At 42.2% G+C, this 22,316-nt stretch overlaps 1 protein-coding gene across 1 annotated transcript in view; it reads left to right on the forward strand.

The window, feature by feature from the left end:
• The window catches only part of myo10l1 (myosin X, like 1), a 78,709-nt gene that overhangs the window by 6,016 nt on the left and 50,377 nt on the right, over nt 1-22,316 (forward strand). The window contains exon 2 of the mRNA XM_049597000.1: nt 18,540-18,638. Coding sequence (XP_049452957.1) covers nt 18,540-18,638 — 99 coding nt within the window. The remainder of the gene's footprint in view (nt 1-18,539; nt 18,639-22,316) is intronic.

Consider the following 22,316-nt stretch of genomic DNA (forward strand, 5'->3'; position numbering starts at 1 on the left):
TGTACTGCATTGTAAAGAGGTCATGCCCATTTCACGTACTTCTGTGTCCATAGTTGTGTAACACAGTGTAACGGAGGACCTACATTTCTGTATTTGTGTGTCTGAGCAAGATGGATGACATTTTGTGTTTTCATGGTGTGTGTGTGTGTGTGTGTGTGTGTGTGTGTGTGTTAGGTCTGGACCGTATTACAGCTGCACATCCGCCATGGGCCGATAACCAGGAGATAGACAGGTGTGAAGGTGGAAAGAACAGCTTTGACACATTATCTCAAGCCTGCTGTCACTGTTGCTGTATCATATCTGCCTCGCTTGCTGTCCTGTCTTCGCTCAGTACACAGTCCTCTCCTTCTTTTTCTGCCTCACTCTGAATGGGCTGTAAATAATTATTTACTACTCAATTGCAATTTGTAGAGTGGCCACTACATACCCTGCTGAATATAATTATAGAGCAATAAAATCTTTCGCACAGTGAGGTTGATTTTTCATGCAAAGAGCAGTAAAATATTAATCAGCTGGATGCATTCTGTGCGGCTGCTTGCGTATAGGCTGTGGAACATACATGAAAACCACGCAGAGAGCAGCTTCCATGTTGAAGCTCGAAAGTTAGGGTGTTGTCTAATTGCTGGAACAAATCAGCCCTTTCTTTTGTGTGATGCATTGTGACGTCAAAAGCTCTTAGGGGTAAATTTAGCAGTCCATAGATTGTGGTCCAAATTATGCAGGATTTCATATGAAGTGCATGCTGCAGGAAGCTGGTTCAGTGGAGGGAAGGGAACAGTCACTGGAGATGTGTGACCTATATTCAGCAGCTCCAAACACATTTGTTCTGCTCAGGAGCTGCATCAGCTTTGCTTCTCTCTCTCTCTGTCTTCTCTTCCCTTCCCTCTGATGCTGTCTCTCTCCCCGCGGCCACTCACTTGGTGCTTCTCCATCTCAGTCGACCAAACACTCTCGGCTCTTCTCTGCCAGTCTCCCTCCTCTTCCTGGCATTTCTCCAGCTCTGTCTTTCCCTGTCTCTCCTTCCCCCTTCTTCCTTCTTGTCTCACTCTCCTGCTTGTTCTGCCTGTGTAGGTGTGAGACTACAGATCTGCTTCAGTAAAATGCATCAAAGCTTTTTTTAATGTGTGTGAATAAAACAACTCCTCCCAGAATCCTTCTCTTCTCTTGAAAGGGCTGTGGTGGAACTGGGTGATATAACTATGAAAATTTACAGAGGATTAGTTTGATAACAATAAATGTAACGATGAGTATTTCTTTTGTGGTACATTGCAGGATATGTAATTTCTTTTATACATGGGCGGATTAGGAGACAATGGGCCCTTGGGCACAGACAGGAAGAAGGCCCCACCACCATACACCTCAATACACAAGAGCAAAACACACAGATTTTATAGTTGTTGCTCATTTCTCAGTGCTACTTTTGTCTCTTTGTGGTCATTTTGTGTCTTTTTGAGGTGGTTTTGAGTCTCTTTGTTGTCATATTGTGTCTCTTTGCAGCTATTTTGCATCTCTTTGCAGTTTGACATTTTGCTGGTAAAGGCCAGAGGGGCCCCTGGGCCTGTGCCCTGTAGACTAGTTATGTAATCCATCCATGCTTATCTAGGCTCACTCGTGAGTTAAAGGATCATTTCTTAAGGTGTGTTTAGACAAAACGCAAATTTTCTTGTGTTACTTGCAAGAATTCGGCCAATGACGAGTATGCTGGGAAAGCCAGCTGTGCCAACGCTTGTGCTAACTAACTTGGGAAGGCAGCTAATGCTAACGTTAGTGCTAACTTGGTTCATCATCAGTGTTGGGGAGTAACTAGTTACATATTATTAAATTACAAAATAAATGTAATTGATCAGTTACAGTTATCAGTCAAAATGTTATATATTCTTCTCCGTAAAAAAGCACATATGTAGAATATAATATTAGATCTGTTGCTTTGCGTTTTTTCGCCACGCAGGAATAGCAGTTATAACATGAAATTCTGTGTCCCAGGACCAGACTCCATTAAAAGTTTTTCTGAGCTGTTTTGTGGCTAGGGTTAGGCTTTAGGGGCTGGGTCACGGATTCTGACAGGGTGGGGTTAGAGTGACTATCCTATCTTTACATTTTGTCGGACATTTTCAACTTATGTTGTTCAAAAAGTAGCCCAGTGAAAAAGTAATCACATATAATGAGTTACATTACTTTGATGAAGCAATTGAAATAGTTACATTATTTATGACATTTTTAACAGGGTAACCAGTAATCTGTTATCTATTACAAAAGTAACCTTCCCAATACTGTTAATAGTAAAGTACAACCGATATCTGGAATCAAGTAACAAATACATATTTTCAACTTTCCATGTGGTCCCATGGCTTTGCTCACTTTTTGCCGAGCTCTGTCCTTTTTTGTTCTGTCCTTTGCTTCGGGTTCCCACAGATGATGACAATACGTTTGGCCAACATTTCTGATTCTCAGTAACATCAGGAGAATCCCAGCTTGATACACTATTAAACTGTTGTGACACAGTGTCCTGCAAAAGTTTCATTTAAGCTGAAACATTTCGACATCTAGTTGCATCTTTACATTGACTTTGTAAAAATCTTCTTCATGTTTGAACTGAGCACCCCTTTAGAATTTCCAGACTTGCGTAGGCTTCTGCACTGAGGCCTGTTTGAATGGTTAAACTAATGGTTACACAGGGCTGCAGCTAATGACTTTTCTTATTATTGATTAATATACTGATTACTTTATCATTGATTCAGTTAATAGTTTGGTCTGTATAATGTTAGAAAACTGAAAAAAAAAAAGAACAAAACGCCAAGCACAATTTCCTTAAGTCCAAGAGGACATTTTAAAATGTCTTTTAATGTCTTAAATGTCTTTTTTTATTTACTTTAAATGATACATAACACAAGAGTAGAAAATCCTAACATTTTACAAATGAACCAAGCAATGAATTTTGGGGGATTTTTGTCAGAAAAAAATGACAAAAATGATTATTAAAATAGTTGCTCTGTAAAGTATTATGAAATAGCCAACAGATTAATTTTTTGGTTTTTTTTTCCAGTTTATATTGCCAAATTAGGTATTCTCAGATCAATTATATGGGACTCAGACAAGTGAAATCTGCAGTATAAGTAAACTTGGATTGGTAAGAGACTGATTATGTCTCAAGTCTCCATCACCATACTGGGATATTAATGTTTTTCCCCAGATTGCTTCATTTTGCACACTCAAACATACTTATTTTTTCACTTTGTATACAGTAAAGTAAATTGTAATTGTAAATTGCAAAATATAATACATAAATACAAACAAATAAATAGAATAAAAATAGTAAATAGAGGAAAATAATGATACAGTACAGTGTATCCCACAGTCCTCTCCACCTGAACACCATTTCCCATCATCCACCAATGCGTGGAGGAGAGAGGCTGTTTCCATGGCGCTCTGTTTCCACACTGTTGCCGTGGAGTCTTGTTGCCAGGGTGTTGTTGGGGGTGGGGGTGTGTGACTGTAGTTTAATCCAAGATCAGAGAGAATGTGATAATTAGCAGACTGCTCAAAACTGGCGTCTCAAAGAGGATTTGCACCGTACAAACACACACTCTCACACACACACACACACACACACACACACACACACACACACACACACACATTAACAGCTGCTTCAGTCTTGAGCCTTTATCCCTGTTTGTAATTTAGCAGTATACTCTGATCTGGTTTACTTTGGATAAATCATTCATGTGTTTGTTTTGGAATTGAGGACAGGTCAAAAGGTTATCCATCTAAAGCTTCAGATATTCCAGAGTAACAGTGAAGCAGCCAAACGGGGAACACGGTGCACTTACGTACTTAAAACCTGCAGTACTTGTGTATCTACAGTAGCTCTGTGTGCGAGGGAGCTTTGTATTGTTAATACACAACGTGCTCCAGGCACAACATTTAGCTCCAAATCCACAACACCAGCCTGAAAATGAAGGAAATCTGAAACAACTGCATTAGAGTCAATGGAGCACAGCTGTGTTGTTGTCGGACACTGGTCTCTGAACTGGCCCAGTGCTACGCTATGATTGGTCAGCCTGCGCCAATCATATTTATCCATCCTATAAAACCTTTAATTAAAGATAATTATGTGCTTGAGGACACACATCTTCATTTAATACGTTGACGTATAGAAGTATTGTTCAGAAAGCCATACCTACAGTGTTGAAATTCAACTACAATCTCCTTCACTGACAGATGTGACTCATATAGAACAGGTGACAACCACCCGCACCCGTAAACACACCCAAACACATGTCGTTGCTCTCCTTCCAGCCGCCATAATCTGCTGAAAGCCTCGCTGTCCTGATTGTATTATCACCTTTAATGGAATATTACTGACACAGTTTAGGGCCCTGACACAGGCCGGGCTGCACCAGAGGAGACGGATCAGGGAGCTTTATCGCAGTAATGTTGTAGAAAAAAAAATGGCAAAAGCAGCAAGTCTCTTGAACACACACGCACACAAATGCACCTGCTTCATGTACGATAGCCTTCATGAAAGCCATCTCACAGGGCTTTCCCCCTACCGACAACAATGTCAGCTCATATATGTCATCACGTTAGAAATCTTGATTTGATATGTTATGAATGTATGATTGTAACATATTGATGGTTTGCAGAAATGTACAATACCAACATTACCTTCTGGTGACTGGGCTATTAATTCTGTGCATCTCTGAATTTCACAGAATGCTCTAATTTTGAATTTAATTATGAATATAACGGTTCAGTCCTGCTGGCACTTTTGTTCAAAAGACAGGAACATTAGAGACAATAGGGGGTTGCAAGATTATAGAATATTAATATTGTGATAATTTACATTTTGGTAATAGCCTGCAGCATCTTACAGGGCTGCTTTGCTCGATCAGGAGCTCCTCTTTACTTTGCACTTTACCTCACACTAAGTGTTCACTCTTATGTGTTTGGTTGGAAACCACAATGCTGCCTTTAAATGTAACTTGTGAGGTTGCTCTGTATGTTCGCCATGAGAAGTCAAGTACACAACATGTGTGGATTGCTGGTTTATGTTTTAAGAACACTTGCTACATGACTAAGTATGTTCACATGACATCAGAGAAAATCGATTTATCGTGTAAGTCCAACTAAAACCAGACTTTTAAAATACATGGTAACACGTTAGTCTGACTAAAATTGTACTAAATTGAATTTCTCAAAGTTGGACTAACACACCCAGATAATGCGATCAGGAGTGGAATTACTCCTGCATGTATACAGTCAATTGGTCCCAAACTGGCCTAGTCGCTCGGCGCACGCTCCACGAAAATATCCCCCTCACCATTACACCACCACCACCAGCCTGAACTGTTGATACAAGGCAGGATGGATCCATGAAGCCAAATTCTGACCCTACCATCTGAATGTCACAGCAGAAATCCAGACTCATCAGACCAGGCAACGTTTTTCCAATCTTGTATTGTCCAGTTTTGGTGAGCCTGTGTGAACTGTAGCCTCAGTTTCCTGTTGTTAGCTGACAGGAGTGGCACCTGGTGTGGTCTTCTGCTGCTGTAGCCCATCTGCTTCAAGCATGCCACGTTCAAAGTCATGTAAATCACCTTTGTTCCCCATTCTGATCTCGGTTTTGAACTTAAGCAGGTTTGAACAGTTGTACCTAATAAAGTAGCCAATGAGTGTATTTTATACCATTTCCGCCAATAGATGCCCCTTACTTCACACTGGACCTTTAAGCTATCACATCTGTGTGTCGCTCAATTGGACTTATGTTGTGATCACTCCACTTGAAGGCACCGTATAACATCAATTACAGAAACAAGCCTTCCATCCAGGATTGATAAGAAACAGATTGGCCAGAGGATCCTCCCCTCCTCGCGCGATTACCTCACATAAGCACTCACAACCACACCCACATCCATTCTCCTTAAAGACATCCGTCATTGTAGCGAGAGCACAGCTTGGTGGAGCTTGATGGTTGATAGCTTAAAATGTTAAAAACAAGTCATTCTTCTTTGCCAGCTTCGGTGTCAAAAAGTGCCAAAACACAGAAGAAAGGAGACAGAGAGGCAGCTGAAACTGCACTGAAGATGTTGTTATGTTGAATTATTGATGGCTGGTTGTGTTGTGTGAGTCTCGGATGTGTCTCCGGTGCTGTTTTAACACAGTGGTAGAGGTAACTGTAGTTGATTAGCTCGCTAAAGCAGCCAGACAGAGAGGCAGTCATCTAAAAATGCGACTTTGACCTTTAGGCTCCAGAGATCCCACTGTGTCCTCCCACTGCCACGCTGGTCTTCAGTTTCCTTCCATTAGCTGACTGGTCAGCTGTTTCTGTCATCATTTATTCATCTGTCTGTCATTCTGTGTCTTCGCAAGCCTCCATTACTTTTAACCTTTGGTCCTGTTTTCTTGTGTCTGTGTTTTCCACTATCATCACCATTGTCCCTCTTCTCCCATTCTTCTCTGTCGTCGCTGTCTCCACTCTTCTCCTTTCCGTCGATGACAGCGAGGTTGTCAGATTTGCTTCTGTTCCTGTGAGTCACTCCTTTTCTCTCTCTCAGTCTCTGTCATTCATTTTTATCCTTGTCTTCTATGATTTTTCTTTACTTCTATCTTTTTTACCTTTATTTCTTACTGCTTTTTAGCCAGCTAGCCATGTCACACTAGTGGTGTAATGTCAGTCGTTCCACCACTTTGGTCCAGACTGAAATATCTCAACAAACTATAAGGTGAAGAACGACGTAGCAGTGTGCTCCAGGACCGTCTTTATCATATGATACTCAAGAAACAACACAAGTGCTCTTGAAGAAAAGGGTCAACATATGGGAAGAAATAATTAACTTCAGGCACTAGTGCGTGGAGCAGGAGCAGATGCATTTGAATTATGCTTTAATAATGCTTTATCGGCCGCGCTTTGGAAAGCAGAGCTAAATGGTAAACAAACATGGCAGCACACCGGTATGTTCTCTGACATTTATCCTAATGATATGAGGCGGTCTTTGTGGAAAAAAAAGCTTGTTTAGTGGACTAACTTTGCACTTGAAGGTATGCCCATTCACTTACGTTTTAACAGGTCTGACACTACTATGCGCCCCGGCTGTATCTAGGCTAACGGCTAACATGCTAACTATTATTTTTATGTCACTAGTCACTTGAAACAAATTTAGGATGATAGGAGACAGGTTGAAATAAACCACAATTTCCCTTTAAGTTAAAAAGGCTTCATTCCAAAACATGGCTGCCTCCATTACACAGAGTGCAAAAGGGTGGACAGGAGTCAAGCAGAACATTTTTATAAGCTTGGTAGGGGGTGTCACCAAATCTTGATTAATAAGCGAACACAGGTGGGGGACAGCAAAGGATTACAATGAGAGGCCATTTTGAAAGTGACGCCTCCACAAGTGTTCAGAAAAAGAAAAAGAAATTACTGTAGCCCAATGAAAAATACTAAACAAACATAAAAATCAAACATCGCCTGAATTTAGCATAACTTCTTTCCGATGCAATGGCATAAGGGCCGGGGTCATTTGTACTCTCTGACCCCCCTGACGACAGGCTCCAAGAGCTTCTCTGCTCTTGGTTGAGGACAAAAGGCGGAGTGGTTTACCGGGGAGCAGACGAAGCAGGAGAGTCAGCTGCAGGTGTGGTTGGCAATGAGGAAGCAGTCCAGGGATAAACACTGGAAAGTCTTGCATGATATGGTGAAGAACAATCTGCAGATGAGGGTCTGTGAAGCTGGGGTCTTTATAGTGGCTGGAAGTAATGATCCACAGGTGAGAGCGGGCATGGCTGACAAACAGGAGCGGGAAATGTGTGGACAGGTGATAGGCTGGCAGGCAGACGTGGTGGAGGGGGGGGGGTGAGTTGAGAACTACCGAGTGAGCTGAGAAGACGGCATGTATGGCAGGTCATAGGTGCACACTGTGACAAAAATTTAATGTTCAGGTTGGAATACACGAGGAACACTACTGGGAAGCTACGTAATGATATAAAAAACTTTATAAATGGAAAAAAGAATTGGACAGGTCATTTAAATTACTGTGCCCTTCTCTTCTTTTCCTTTACCTTAATTTCTCTTTTCCCAAACTGAAACACCTACATGAACATTTGTAGACTCACAAGTCAGTCTTTAGACGCTTTGCTTAACTAAAGACTGATGACTTTCTCCCTGATTTTGTGTTTAGATGGGCGGATACAATTTCAGAGTTTAAAAAAACTCCCTACGTTGCAGAACCAATAGTAAATCTGCAGGGCGGTCCTTCGGTGGCTCGCTGAACTCTTGTGCTTGTAAACATAGTCCCACTAGAAACACGTGTAGCAGTACAAAATGGCTCAGCCGTGCTCGCAGAAAACGCCGTCAAAGTTAGTGGATGTTTGTTGCGTTTGCGGCGACACATTCTCACCAACTAAAAGAAACAAACATAATCTTTTACAAGGCCATGACTCATCCGTCTGGCCGGACTATAACGTTAGAGGGAATCGCCTTGTTGTTTACAAATACTTCCGGGTAGAAAACCAGCAGAGCTTTTAGCTATATACAGTACAGGCCAAAAGTTTGGACACACCTTCTCATTCAATGCGTTTTCTTTATTTTCATGACTATTTACATTGTAGATTCTCACTGAAGGCATCAAAACTATGAATGAACACATGTGGAGTTATGTACTTAACAAAAAAAGGTGAAATAACTGAAAACATGTTTTATATTCTAGTTTCTTCAAAATAGCCACCCTTTGCTCTGATTACTGCTTTGCACACTCTTGGCATTCTCTCCATGAGCTTCAAGAGGTAGTCACCTGAAATGGTTTCCACTTCACAGGTGTGCCTTATCAGGGTTAATTAGTGGAATTTCTTGCTTTATCAATGGGGTTGGGACCATCAGTTGTGTTGTGCAGAAGTCAGGTTAATACACAGCCGACAGCCCTATTGGACAACTGTTAAAATTCATATTATGGCAAGAACCAATCAGCTAACTAAAGAAAAACGAGTGGCCATCATTACTTTAAGAAATGAAGGTCAGTCAGTCCGGAAAATTGCAAAAACTTTAAATGTGTCCCCAAGTGGAGTCGCAAAAACCATCAAGCGCTACAGCGAAACTGGCACACATGAGGACCGACCCAGGAAAGGAAGACCAAGAGTCACCTCTGCTTCTGAGGATAAGTTCATCCGAGTCACCAGCCTCAGAAATCGCAAGTTAACAGCAGCTCAGATCAGAGACCAGATGAATGCCACACAGAGTTCTAGCAGCAGACCCATCTCTAGAACAACTGTTAAGAGGAGACTGCGAATCAGGCCTTCATGGTCAAATAGCTGCTAGGAAACCACTGCTAAGGAGAGGCAACAAGCAGAAGAGATTTGTTTGGGCCAAGAAACACAAGGAATGGACATTAGACCAGTGGAAATCTGTGCTTTGGTCTGATGAGTCCAAATTTGAGATCTTTGGTTCCAACCGCCGTGTCTTTGTGAGACGCAGAAAAGGTGAACGGATGGATTCCACATGCCTGGTTCCCACTGTGAAGCATGGAGGAGGAGGTGTGATGGTGTGGGGGTGTTTTGCTGGTGACACTGTTGGGGATTTATTAAAATTGAAGGCACACTGAACCAGCATGGCTACCACAGCATCCTGCAGCGACATGCCATCCCATCCGGTTTGCGTTTAGTTGGACGATCATTTATTTTTCAACAGGACAATGACCCCAAACACACCTCCAGGCTGTGTAAGGGCTATTTGACCAAGAAGGAGAGTGATGGAGTGCTGCGGCAGATGACCTGGCCTCCACAGTCACTGGACCTGAACCCAATTGAGATGGTTTGGGGTGAGCTGGACCGCAGAGTGAAGGCAAAGGGGCCAACAAGTGCTAAACACCTCTGGGAACTCCTTCAAGACTGTTGGAAAACCATTTCAGGTGACTACCTCTTGAAGCTCATGGAGAGAATGCCAAGAGTGTGCAAAGCAGTAATCAGAGCAAAGGGTGGCTATTTTGAAGAAACTAGAATATAAAACATGTTTTCAATTATTTCACCTTTTTTTGTTAAGTACATAACTCCACATGTGTTCATTCATAGTTTTGATGCCTTCAGTGAGAATCTACAATGTAAATAGTCATGAAAATAAAGAAAACGCATTGAATGAGAAGGTGTGTCCAAACTTTTGGCCTGTACTGTATATATATATATGACCTGTATATCACATTTTTCACATCACTGTATCACCGTTTAGACTAATCCGATGTTTGTAAAGTCTATAAACACAATGATTGAACAAACATTACTATTTCTGTGTGCACGTTTAGCTGGGCTAACCGTTAGCTGTTAGCCCTGTTAGTCATTAGCGGTGTCTGTAATAGGTAATACCTCATTAAATGGTCCGTGAAAAAAATACTTTTTCCAGCGGATATCTTAATTACAACATGATTGAGCTAGCAAAGCAGTTTTGTGTTACTATGTGTGGTATTTATTCAGTTTTGGGAAATCATGATGTCTAGAAAGCATCAGTGGCTGCAGCTGACAGGGACAGCTAACACTAGCAGCAAAGCTAACATCAGGACATCATCTGTTAAAAGCCTCCCTTTGTCAGATACGACGTGAAACTACTCAGTTAGCTCAATCATGTTGTAACTAAGACATCCGCTGGAAAAAATATTTTCTTTACGGATGAGCACACGTTTGATAAAACGGAGTTAAATCTCTCAGCATCCATTTTCAAGTTCTCTGTGTGTTTGTTTCCTTGCGGACGAGAAAAGGGGGAGTGCACATTTCCGAGAAGGCGTGTCCTTTTCAAAAATGCAAGAGGTGTTGCTTTGTTGCGGGCCATTTTCGCTGGTGTGTTAAACACACTTTAGAAAGTCCCCAGACTATCAGAAGGCGGAGATCTCTGATTGTCTGGTGGCGAGACTAGAACATTTGAGGTACTTGTGTGTGTTTTTATGCAATGAGGTGTTTTGATGTATCAGGAGAGACCTCAGAGATTTGAGTACACTGCAGTACAAGAGATCGACCATGACGCCAGTGTGTCTTCATCAGAGTTGTATTTATTGATGCCCAGTTGAGTGGCTGTTGAATGTGCAGTTTGAAGTTTAGGATTGGTGTATGCCTGCAGACAGTAATCATACGTTTGGGTCGGTGGTCAGTGTCTGTTGGGGCGTGAGCGTCTCTCAGAGGGAGGGGGTGGGGGTCCTTCATCAGAGGCTGTCTCCAGGGTGATACCTCAATCAAATGGCACGGGCGTCCATGTGATCGCCCAAGCAGAAACAAGGCCTTTATCAGACACACACACACACACACACACACACACACACACACACACACACACACATGCACGCATACAGCTGTTCAGGACGCCTGGGCTGAATGCTCTGGGGGATGTTCAGTAATGAAAGATTATTAGATGGTCAGGATTTTCTTAATAGTTCTCCCATTTTTCTTCTTGGTATAATCATTTTATGATAATATAATCAACCCTGCTGAGCTTTAGTTTGCACAGAGGCCTTGATACATGGAGGAAACAGTGTGAGGAACAGCAGAGGATTTACATGATTGAACCCATAAATTACGAATCATATAATCTTAAAGGTATAGATTTCTTGCCTTACGGGGAATTCTACTAATGCTATGAAAATAAAATTATTGAGTTAGGAATTACCTTAAAAAGACAATCCTTCACACTGAATATGCTCTTGCCTTTATTGCCTTCAGCTTCAAGCTGTCTGTCTTTGTTGGGACTGTCCAGGATGACCTAACAACAAAGATTTGAGAGACAACAGGCATTACATTCATAATGTATATTTAAAGGCCCAGGCACACCAAACCAACTTCAGAGAACAAGCGGTGACAAAGGCCCTCTGCTGCGTTGCCGTTGTTGCTCTACCGTGGCCAAAAAAGTTGCACATGAACACACTGCAAAGACTTGTGAGAGAGAAAATAGCTCTCCACACTAGCAGATGGTGGTAGTTTGTATTCGTCATTAAAAAAAAAGGAAATGGGAAGACCATCTTGATGCTAGTTAGCCAGTTAGCACATTAACAATCCCATTGTTGAAAGAACAAAGCATATTTACCGTGAGCCAGTGAACAGTATCACAGACCATCATGAACCATTTTTGCTAACAAGCTTAATGACCCAAATTTGTGTTGGTCTCACTCCCTCTTGACTTTAGCTTTTTGTTTACTTTCCTCACTTCAGTTTTTCTTGTGCGCTGAGCTGAACTGCCAATTAAAGTGATCTCACTCACCGAATGTTGCAAGACACACCGCAGGGATGAGGGCCATGGACACCCAATCGATGGCCTTACATCAATGGACGTTTGACCGTTGGCTTGGTGTGTCAGGGCCTTGAGACAAATGATAGGCAAACGTGAATTTGGCCATTGTACATTTCTGCAAACCACCGATATGCTATATTTGTGCGTTATTATGTTGCAGATATTTTAAGTCTTTATGTTTCTGATGGTATGATGAACTCAGGTAAAAAAATCCAAACAGAACACAAGACACCAGGCAGGGAACAAAACAGGCAATGACACCAAAAACACAGGGATGAGTACAAGAACAAGCACAGGTTTGAACGCAGACAAACTGACCGGGAACAAAGGGAAACACACAAGTATATATACACAGAAAAGTAATAACAAGAAGGAGACACAGCTGGAGTAGGAGCACACGGGCAAAAGGAGGGAAATGGGGATTGACTAACAACAAGGGTGTGGAGGGGAACACTAGGGTGGAGCAAACAAGACTAATACAGAACAGGTGTGAAGGGAAGACTGTTGGAACAGGGAAGGACTAACGAGACAGGTGTGACAGAAAACAGGCGGGAAAACACACAGAGACAGGAAGTAAAAGCAGACACGACACATGAGGAGAGAATCTACAAAATAAAACAGGAAGCAGATTAAACATGAATGATGAACATGAAACAAGGAAGAACACAAACGGAGACCTCCAAAACGAAGTCCACAAGATACAAGAATATAAACAAACACCCAGGATCATGACAAATTTAAAATGTAGATTAGGCCTTTATGAGACATGATCTGTTTCTTGCCTCAATTGCAGCTAGAAAGAAATGCACCTTTTCAGAATAGCTGTGAGGCTGAACAAGTGGTGCGTTCATCCAATCAGGTACTGTAAGAACCACCAGTTATGTTCTCTTTACTTGCACCAAGATAGAAAGAAGTAGCAGTCCTCCCTGAGCTGGATGTTTTGGTACTCTTTCAGCTCCTGTTGGTCAGAGAGCATGGTGTGAGATGCGAGGTCAGGGGTCATGTTGTGAGGGTAAAGTGACAATTGAGGTTTAATGATGCTTGACGAAAAGGTGATGGACGGAGCCTGAGGCCCTGCTTTGACTGTGGTTCGGTTTGAATTTCACAGCGTGAAACCGAGAGGGAGTGTTTTTGCCATACGTGCAGTTTTCAGCGCACAGAAAGCACTGGAGTTTGTTGTCATGCACGACCATTCCTGTCTGTCTGGGCCGGTAATGGGTGGGGGGAGGGGATGAGGAGTACGTGGGTGTTGGTAGGTGTAGGTTGCAATGCTGGCAGGTCATTTATAACCCGCTGTTGTCCCCTTTGCTGCATTTTCCCCAGAGATAGCATGTGGCTCAGGCAGAGTACATCGATCAGGGACTGGAGACCAATTTACTTAGAGAAGAGACAGATAAAGAGCGAAAGCAAAAACGTGCATTATATTTTTATTGAGGGAGAAATTAGGAAGAGAAAGAAGAGTTTATACATATTACTCCACTATCAGAGGTAGAAGTGGGGTCAGAGATGATTTCATCAGTTAAACAGAATGTAGTGAAGTACTGTAAGCATAGAGCCAGAGGCCGCGGAGGTTATCAGATCAAATCACGGCATCACCATCATTATAACGGCTCTGTGTGGTGGAATCTGACGGGCAGACGAGGTGGAGTTAGGACTGAGACTACAGAGAGAGGGGGGATCTAGAGGGTGGATGACCGAGGCTATTTATAGAGAGTTGCTGAGGAGAGAACAACAGAGAGGCTCTTGAATTTTTTAGAGTGATTCTAGATGTATGAGGCAAAGATTGGAGTGAATTAGTGTGAAATGCACATGCAGTGGATTTCAGATCTTAGACTTTAATGCCCTTTGCAGCTGCTTTCCATAAATGTATTTTTGTGTGCATTTTGAAGTATGCCTTGAGAGTAGATGTACGAAAATTATAAAGTACTTACTTGATTGCACTTAAAAGTTCTTAACTCGCTTGAGGTATGTTTGCCTTTGTCAAAAAAAGTTGACCTGCTAAACTGAATATGGAAATGCCTTTGAGTTCTGACAATGCGGGAATTAAACTCACATGACTGATAAGCTGTTCCCACTGTCGGTGTCTTTCTGGATATTCCCATGAACAAACATACAGTTTTGCCTTCATCTCCGGACAGCATGAAACATAACCAATATTAGCTGACATGAAAGAACAATTGAATCTTGTCCAGTCTAAATGAATTTCTGAAGATCTCTAAATATTTCTCTCAGTTTGATGGCCAGGTGAAGCATGGAGGAGGAGGTGTGACTTGTTTTGTTTTCGGGTTGCACCTTCTACTTCTTCTACTCTGTTTGCAGGCAGATTACAGCCATTGCTAAAGCCACATCTGATGAAACTACACCTTGTATAGCCAAGTTTATTTGTTTTAAACCAGTTAATAGTTCTCTCAGTTTCAAGGTGGGCACCCAAGATTAGTGTCACCAATCCAGTATCTGATCAAATGTCTCCCCTTCTGTTCCAGAGATATGATGCTGAGTAATGGCCAGAAAAGTGTTTCATGCAGAATATTTTGATGTCACAGTGAAGTTGACCTTTGAACTTTTGAATATAAAATGCCATCACTTCATCATTATATCCTGTCAGACATTTGTGTGAAGTTTTGTCATAATTAGCCTAAGAATTCTTGAGTTATGGCCAAAAACATATTATGTGAGGTCACAGTGACCTTGACCTTTGACTTTTGACCACCAAATTTAATACAGTTTATTCTTCAGTCCAAGTGGACGTTTGTGTCAAATTTGAAGAAATTCTCTTAATGTGTTTTATCATGTTCACGAGAATGAGACGGATGCAAGGTGACATTGACCTTTGTCCTACAGTATAACCACCAAAATCCAATCAGTTCATTGCTGAGTCTAAGAAGACACCAAAAGATGCCAAGACGTTTGTGCCAAATTTAGATCAGCTCTCTTTTTAGCTTATAAAATGTAAAGCTGCAGCCATGAAAGGACACAAGCACATTTTTGCATCTGTCACTGGATCCATGTTTGGAGGTGATAACATACCTGTCATATTGTTTTAAGTGAGACTGTAACTTTTGTAAGAAGAAACAACTTTCAGATTAAAAGCTGAATTCTTAAGGCAAAATCGCACCCTTGCTCAGTTTCATACATTCAAAGGTTTTGTCAACAGAGAGTTTGTTTTTTCTCAAACGACAGCAGTGTTGAACTCTGTATCCAAAATTCATTCAGACATTCTCTCCCCCTCAGCCTCACCTTGAGCTACCCAGCAGTGTGTATATTTAGTGTACTGTATGTGTGTGTAAGTGATTTCTGTCTGGTTAACTCCACAGCCTGGAGCACAACTGGTTTTCTATTATCATCAGTGTGTGTGTGTGTGTGTGTGTGTGTGTGTGTGTGTGTGTGTCAGATTGATAAAGAGCACAAGAAAGAGTCAGAAAAAGCCCAAAAAGAGAGAAAGAAGCAGAGTTAAATGAGAGAGACAAAAGTCGTCAGGGAGTGCTTTGGGCCGAGGGACCATCTGTTGCTGAAACAATTCATTTCCAGCCTCCTCTGCTGCTCACTTCATTCACATGCACACATCTGGTGTCTCGCAGCGTCGCTCCACTGCTGAAACATCCACTCAGGTTTTAGGCCCAAGTAATTATGTTCAAGATTGTCCAAAAAATGATCACTTTTGTCTTCAAGATACAAATAGATAGGTGTATTATTGTGAAGCTTGGGCACTCAAAACCACCTGAAAGACTTTACAGCAGAAGATGGAAATGAATTAAAGCTTAAAATCGGCAATCAGGTAATCATTTTGACTATCAAATGTCAGAACAATGAAATTGCTCATTGTACTATTCTACAACCAAAGATGACGTCTTCAGTTGTCTTGTTTTGTCCCCAAGAAATTCAATTTACTCTAATATAAGACAGAGCAAATCAGCAAATCTAAGAATTTACCAGATGAGACTTGGAAATCTTTGATGGTATAAAATCTGCTCTGGATAATGGTGCTCCTTTACAAATTGTAACACTTGTTATTTTCTCTGTTTACATTCAGAAATACTGTGTATATATACATACAGCATTATTACAAGCTTTGAGCAGCCTTAGAAGTTAATCTGTTCATTATCTTTGATTTGATTAATTACAGGTTTGAATAATTGCTTGATTTCATTCCTTTACACTATTTGATGACAACCTCTAGTGATACTCAACTTAAGGCCCCGCAGGCCAAATCTGGCCCCAACAGGGCGTTGCATGGCCTGCCAACCATTTTCTAATTCACAATGAAAACAAATATATTCATACTGGGATTTTTTAAGTATAATTAAGGTGCCAAAGTGCATAAAATGGCATCAAAATATACTTTTTACATCAAAATTGCCAGGAGAGCATTTTCTGAACCTCTGTCAGAGGTCGGGGCTAGGGCCAGAGTATCCTCAAATCCTGGAAATGCCCTTGTGTACACCAGACCTGTGTGGAGCTGCTCGTCTGTTTTTGCCTCTTGGCAAAGATGAGTGGGGACATCACACATTGAAAGGTTGAAAACTGGCAATTTAATGAAAAATTAGACAGAAGAATTTGCCTTCATTTGCTCAAATAAATACTATTAATGTTTGTTTATTAACTGGCCCCCGACCTCCTGTCATTTTGCAGAAATGGCCCCTGGGCAAAGTAAGTTGAGTGTCCCTGCTCCAGAGCTCATGCTATTGTACATTTAAAAACAATTCAGAATTGGTGCAATAGACTAAATTGCACATGTTTAAGGGAGGTAATATGGTCCATTTCCTGTCTTTACAGTCCTTCAGTCTTCTTTTTCCTCCCTTGTTTCCTTTTTTGTCTCCTCCACTGTTTTGCTGTGCCTCTTTTTAAAGGTTGGAGGTCAGAGGTCAGGGACTGTGTGAAAGAGGGCTTTGTCTGAGTGGAAAGGTCTATGAAGAGTACACTTCCTCTGACCCTGAGTCAAACACATACACACACACACACACACACACACACACACACACACACACACACACACACACAGACTACATACAGATGTCAGGGATTGTTGCTTCACCTTAGCAGAAAGTCCAGATGTTACAGTCTTTGTATCTCATTAAGCACATCTGTGACATCCGTCTGTGTGCACCCAAGCACACTCATCATACATATATACATACTGTGTTACATGTTGCAGGTAAAACTTAGTGACTGTTCGCATCAAGGGTCAGTTACAGTAATATGGTCAAACAGAACCAGGTCCTATGATGTGCAGTTTGACTACGTCGGATCAACACATAAAAACTTTTACTTTGCTTGACATCATGCTGTCCTTTACCTTTATCTTACTGTAACTCAGTTTTATTTTACTGTAATTGGACACCTCATTGCAGTGTCAAGAAAGTCTTATTTGATTGGGTTTCTATGGTTAGCTGGCTACGAAGGTGGTATTATCATGTAGAATCATTATGATTTATCAGTGAAAAATCATTTGTTTAGATCCCAAAACACAAGGAAGTGAAAAGCACGCCCAGCAGACGGTCAGCTGTCAGACAAAGTCCAGTTGACAGTCCTAGTTTTTGTGGTGTGTCCCACACTGTTGGCACATGTTGGCCTTTGTCTACTTTTTTGGGCTGATTTAGCATGTTGAATCGACGTCAATTAAATCACCCTGTTTGGCAATTCAGCTCAGCGCACAAGAAGTGAAATGGAAGTGAGGAAAGTAAACAAATGGCTGAAGTCAAGAGGGTGTGAGATCAAAACAAACTTGTTATATGTTGTAACATAATTTTTTTTAGCCCTGTGAGCTCTTTAACAGAAACAGTTGTTATAATTTAGTTTGTTGATCATGTTAACAATCCTTTGCTCTTTCAGCATGGGGTTGGGTTGTTAATGTGCTAACTGGCTAACTAGCATCTTGAATCCATCCTGTCAGTCTTCCTGTTTCCCTTTTGAATGAGGAAAACAGACTACCACCGCCTGCTGGTACGGAGAGTGGCCTTTGTCGCCAATAGTTCTCTAATGTCAGTTTTGTGTGTCTGAGCCTTGAGTTGTGTGTGCCTGGTGTTGTGCATTAGCGAATCACTGTGACACACTCTCAGAGCTGACTTCTCACATTCCTTTATTGTTCTGCACCGCTGTTATCTACTGACACATTCCTCTCAAAATAAGAGCACACTGCATTACCAACTCTGACTCCACCATGTCTGCTCAGAGCTGGAAAACCACTCTGGTCACCAGGGGGTTCATCACCTTATGTAACCAAATACTCCTCTTTCCTGCTGGATGTGTTACTTAACTTCAGTCCCTATGTGTGTTTGTGCTCCAGGGGGCCCGTGTTTGGGTCAGAGAGAAGGAGCAGCTGGTTCCCGGCACAGTCAACTCCTGCGGAGATGGAACTCTTGTCATCACAATCGACTATGGCGAGGTAAGAAATGTATACACACTCACAGGGCAGCTGATACACACTCACCTCCTATAACTTCCTATACAAGTCTCGTGCTTTACCTGCAAGACATTTTTATGCCTTTGTTCTTCATCTGTGATGTGAAAATATCAGATTGTCACACAGTCAGAGAAATGAAAAGTGTGCATCCTAGTCATAGTTGAGTTTAACGGTCGTAGCACAGCACAGAGCACCTCTCCTGCGTGACTGCTGACAGCGCTGTCAGCAGAGGAGGCAGTCAACCTCACCAGAAGAGAAGGGTATACCAGTGCCTGGTTCAAAAGTAGTTTAGTCAGCTTTGCTAACATTCTGCACTGCAGCTGAGAGCATCGGAGCGGCGAACAAAACTGCCATTTTCAGAACGTCTCCTAACCCCTCAACCCTCCCCTCTCCATCACAGTTATTTTGTAGTCAAGTAATTCTGACACAGGACTCCGTTTGTAAAGCTGGTTTCCTATTTGACAAAAAACCTCACTAACACCCAGTAACATCTTTTGTCTTTAGTGGGAAAGGTTTTAATTGTACTTGTACTTGTCTGCAGAGTCAGGCAGAACACATGACTGCCGTTGTCACAGGTATTTATCTGCTCCAGCTCCAATCGGCAGTGATAGAAACATGACACCCACGTGGACATGCTAATTTTCGCCCCTTCTTCATCGGTTACTCTTTGTCACCTCAACCAAAAATTCTGGCCAGCTCCATCCAATTAGTGCTTGAACATCTTTCCAGATTAGTTGGCACTGAGTTTGAAAGAGAGACTGAATAAGTAACATGAAAAAGAAGTAACCACCTTAACATTGTCACTGGCCTCCATGCCAGGCCCCTAGGTAGAGCTCCAGACTTTGTAACCGATTTCACATAGGGACCAAACTGTGTAGCTACAACCTCCTAGTCTGTCATGTGATGCCATGTCAAGCCCATAGACTTACACTGGGAAGACGTCTGTTTATCAGTGGACATATTGTTTTTGAGTGTCACAACCCCACCGAAATGAGTCGTTCCACCATCGGAATTTGATCCATTTGGTCTGACAACATTTGGAAGGCCTAGAAGAGCTACAAGATTAAATCATTTGATCCCCATTCAAGCTAGTGAAGGGATAACCGTAAGTAGCTGGCTTGGCTGACAGAAGTCTTACTCTAACCGCTTACAATGCTTACTAGATCCAGGTAATTTTACACCTGCAAAATAGAACTTTTTTGGCCTTGAGCACCACTGAGTAACTTTTATAGGAATGAACAGGGCACCGCCTCAAACGCTACATCCAGTTCTCTTTATACATCCATGCTCCATGCTGTTTTCTACTGTTTACTAACTCTATTTTCTGGTGACATTTAACATGACACACCAGGGGAAAAAAACACAGAAAGCCATACTCATCTACTGGCAATGGGAGAGCAGTCTATTGCCTATTCTTAGTGGCTTTCCCTGTGTTTAAAAAACTGACATCTATGTGGTTTTTTTTGGAAGAAAAAGGGTATAAAGAGTTTACAGCCTTCCATGCTGGTGCTCCCTCATCGACATTTATTCTCAGTTATTTATTTGTATCCCCATTGGCTGCATCTAAAGTAGCACCACTCTTTCTGGAGTCCACACAAAACATAACGTGTAAAACATGACATACAACTAGGGATGGGAATCGAGAACCGGTTCCTATTAAGAACCAGTTCCAACTGGTCCAATTCATCGACATCATTAGCCTTTATGCTTAACGATTCCCTTATCGATTTTTTTCATTACGCCAAATCTCTGCTCGTCAGTCAGAAGCCCGTTCAACAACAAAGACGACGTAATGGCGGAGAGACAGAAGCGGTCAAAGCCGTAGCTTCACTTCACGCTGTTGTTAGCCTCCCTGGAGCTGCTAGCTCACTGTGGAGCTTCGGCGCATCTCCGCTCCAGGTGGACAGCGGGCGGGGTGCTGTTGTTGTTAGTCTCCCTGGAGCTGCTAGCCCACTGTGGAGCTTCAGCCGTCCCTGCTCCAGGTGGACAGCGGGCGGGGCGCTGTTGTTGTTAGCCTCCCTGGAGCTGCTAGCCCACTGTGGAGCTTCGGCGCATCCCCGCTCCTGTTGTTGGAATTCATGGGAACACCAAGTAAGATGAGGGCAGTTGAGTTGATTTGCACGCTATTTGTTGTTATAATATGCTGGGCTAGCTGCGTTAGCTGCCTCACCTGAGTTAGCTGCACTAGCTGCATGGTGTTGACACACTCAGGCTGGGGATGCTTTTTTTCAAATCTTTCTCATCATCTTTCTGAACTAGACCATGGCTTTAAGGTTCATAATAAAACGTTCTGAAAGCAGATGCATTGGGTTACAAACAACAGGAGGTGATATCATTAATTCACAGGAGGAATCGATAAGGGAATCAATAAAGAATCGGATTGATAAGCAGAATCGATAATGGCATTGATATCGATAAAATCCTATCAATTCCCATCCCTACATACAACACATCTGAAAAATGTCTCAGAAAGTAAAAGTCAAGTGAAAAAGTAAACATCACAAAACATCAAACTCCATTTTAATTTTAATTGCTTACGTTTAGGGGGCAGCCTTCAAATAAACCCATTTTAATTCTAACTGGGGGTGTTGCTGTTTGTGGTTGGCGCCTTGGAGAGGCCACCACAGCGCCTCAGTTACACAGGTTCTTCATTAAAGCTGTGATGATCTGGAAAAAATATTATTTTTTTATGTGAAGGAGGCTGTTTATTTAGCAAACAGTATAAACTGGAGCAAATTGCAAGCACTCTGCAGACTGAAAACACATTTAATTAGTTTCAACCACACAGGAGACGTAAACAGTGTCAGCATCAGATGACTGCTGAGCGAAAGCTGCAGTTGTTGCCTGCTATATGTCACCTGGACTGTGCATCAGATAAAGGTCAGAGTGAAGGTGAAGCAGCTGTGCAGGTTCATCCTCTCCTGTGTGGATCAATCAATACAAACTCCTGGTCATGATGCTCCACTTCCCTGCCCCACATCCTTCCTCCTCCTCCTCTTCCTCATACATATGCAAAATTCATCCCTGACACACATTCAGCCTCCAGAGAGCTAGAAGAGGAGAGCATTACGGGAGCACAACTGCACATTTCAGGATGTCAGATGTCAGAGCGGCTGCTCCAGCTCGGGCCCTTTAACACCAAACCCCCTGCCAAAATAATGGAATTGAATGTTTAAATCTCATTATGAGTGTGTGTATGCGTGTGTGTGCTCATCTAATCTGCACCAGAGCAAGGACATGCACACGTTGGATTTAATGTTTTTTTGATGGCTGATGTGTTTGGCACACACACGCATACAAACACACACATGCGCTCCAGTTGGCAGTGTTTAGATGGAGCTAATAATAGACTTGGTTCTTTGGCCCGAATTCAAGAGTCTCAATCCTGCCTTTATGCCCCCAAAGAACATCCACATGCAGGCCCTCTTTCACAGACGTACAATGAATTCATGTTTGGCCTTTAAGACATAAAATGGCCCAACGCTGCTCTAAAAGCATCGTCTTTTGATGTAGCTGCTTCTCTGTTCTTGTTCGGGGACACAGAGGGGACGGGTAGGCATTTCCCAAAATAGAGGATTGGTTATAGGAGCAGGCATTCTCTTCGCTCTGGATTATGAATGTCCTTAACCTCCCCAACCCCCATCAACCCAGCTCTGCCTA

This window comes from Epinephelus fuscoguttatus, linkage group LG14 (assembly GCF_011397635.1).
Source record: "Epinephelus fuscoguttatus linkage group LG14, E.fuscoguttatus.final_Chr_v1".
Lineage (NCBI taxonomy): Eukaryota > Metazoa > Chordata > Actinopteri > Perciformes > Serranidae > Epinephelus > Epinephelus fuscoguttatus.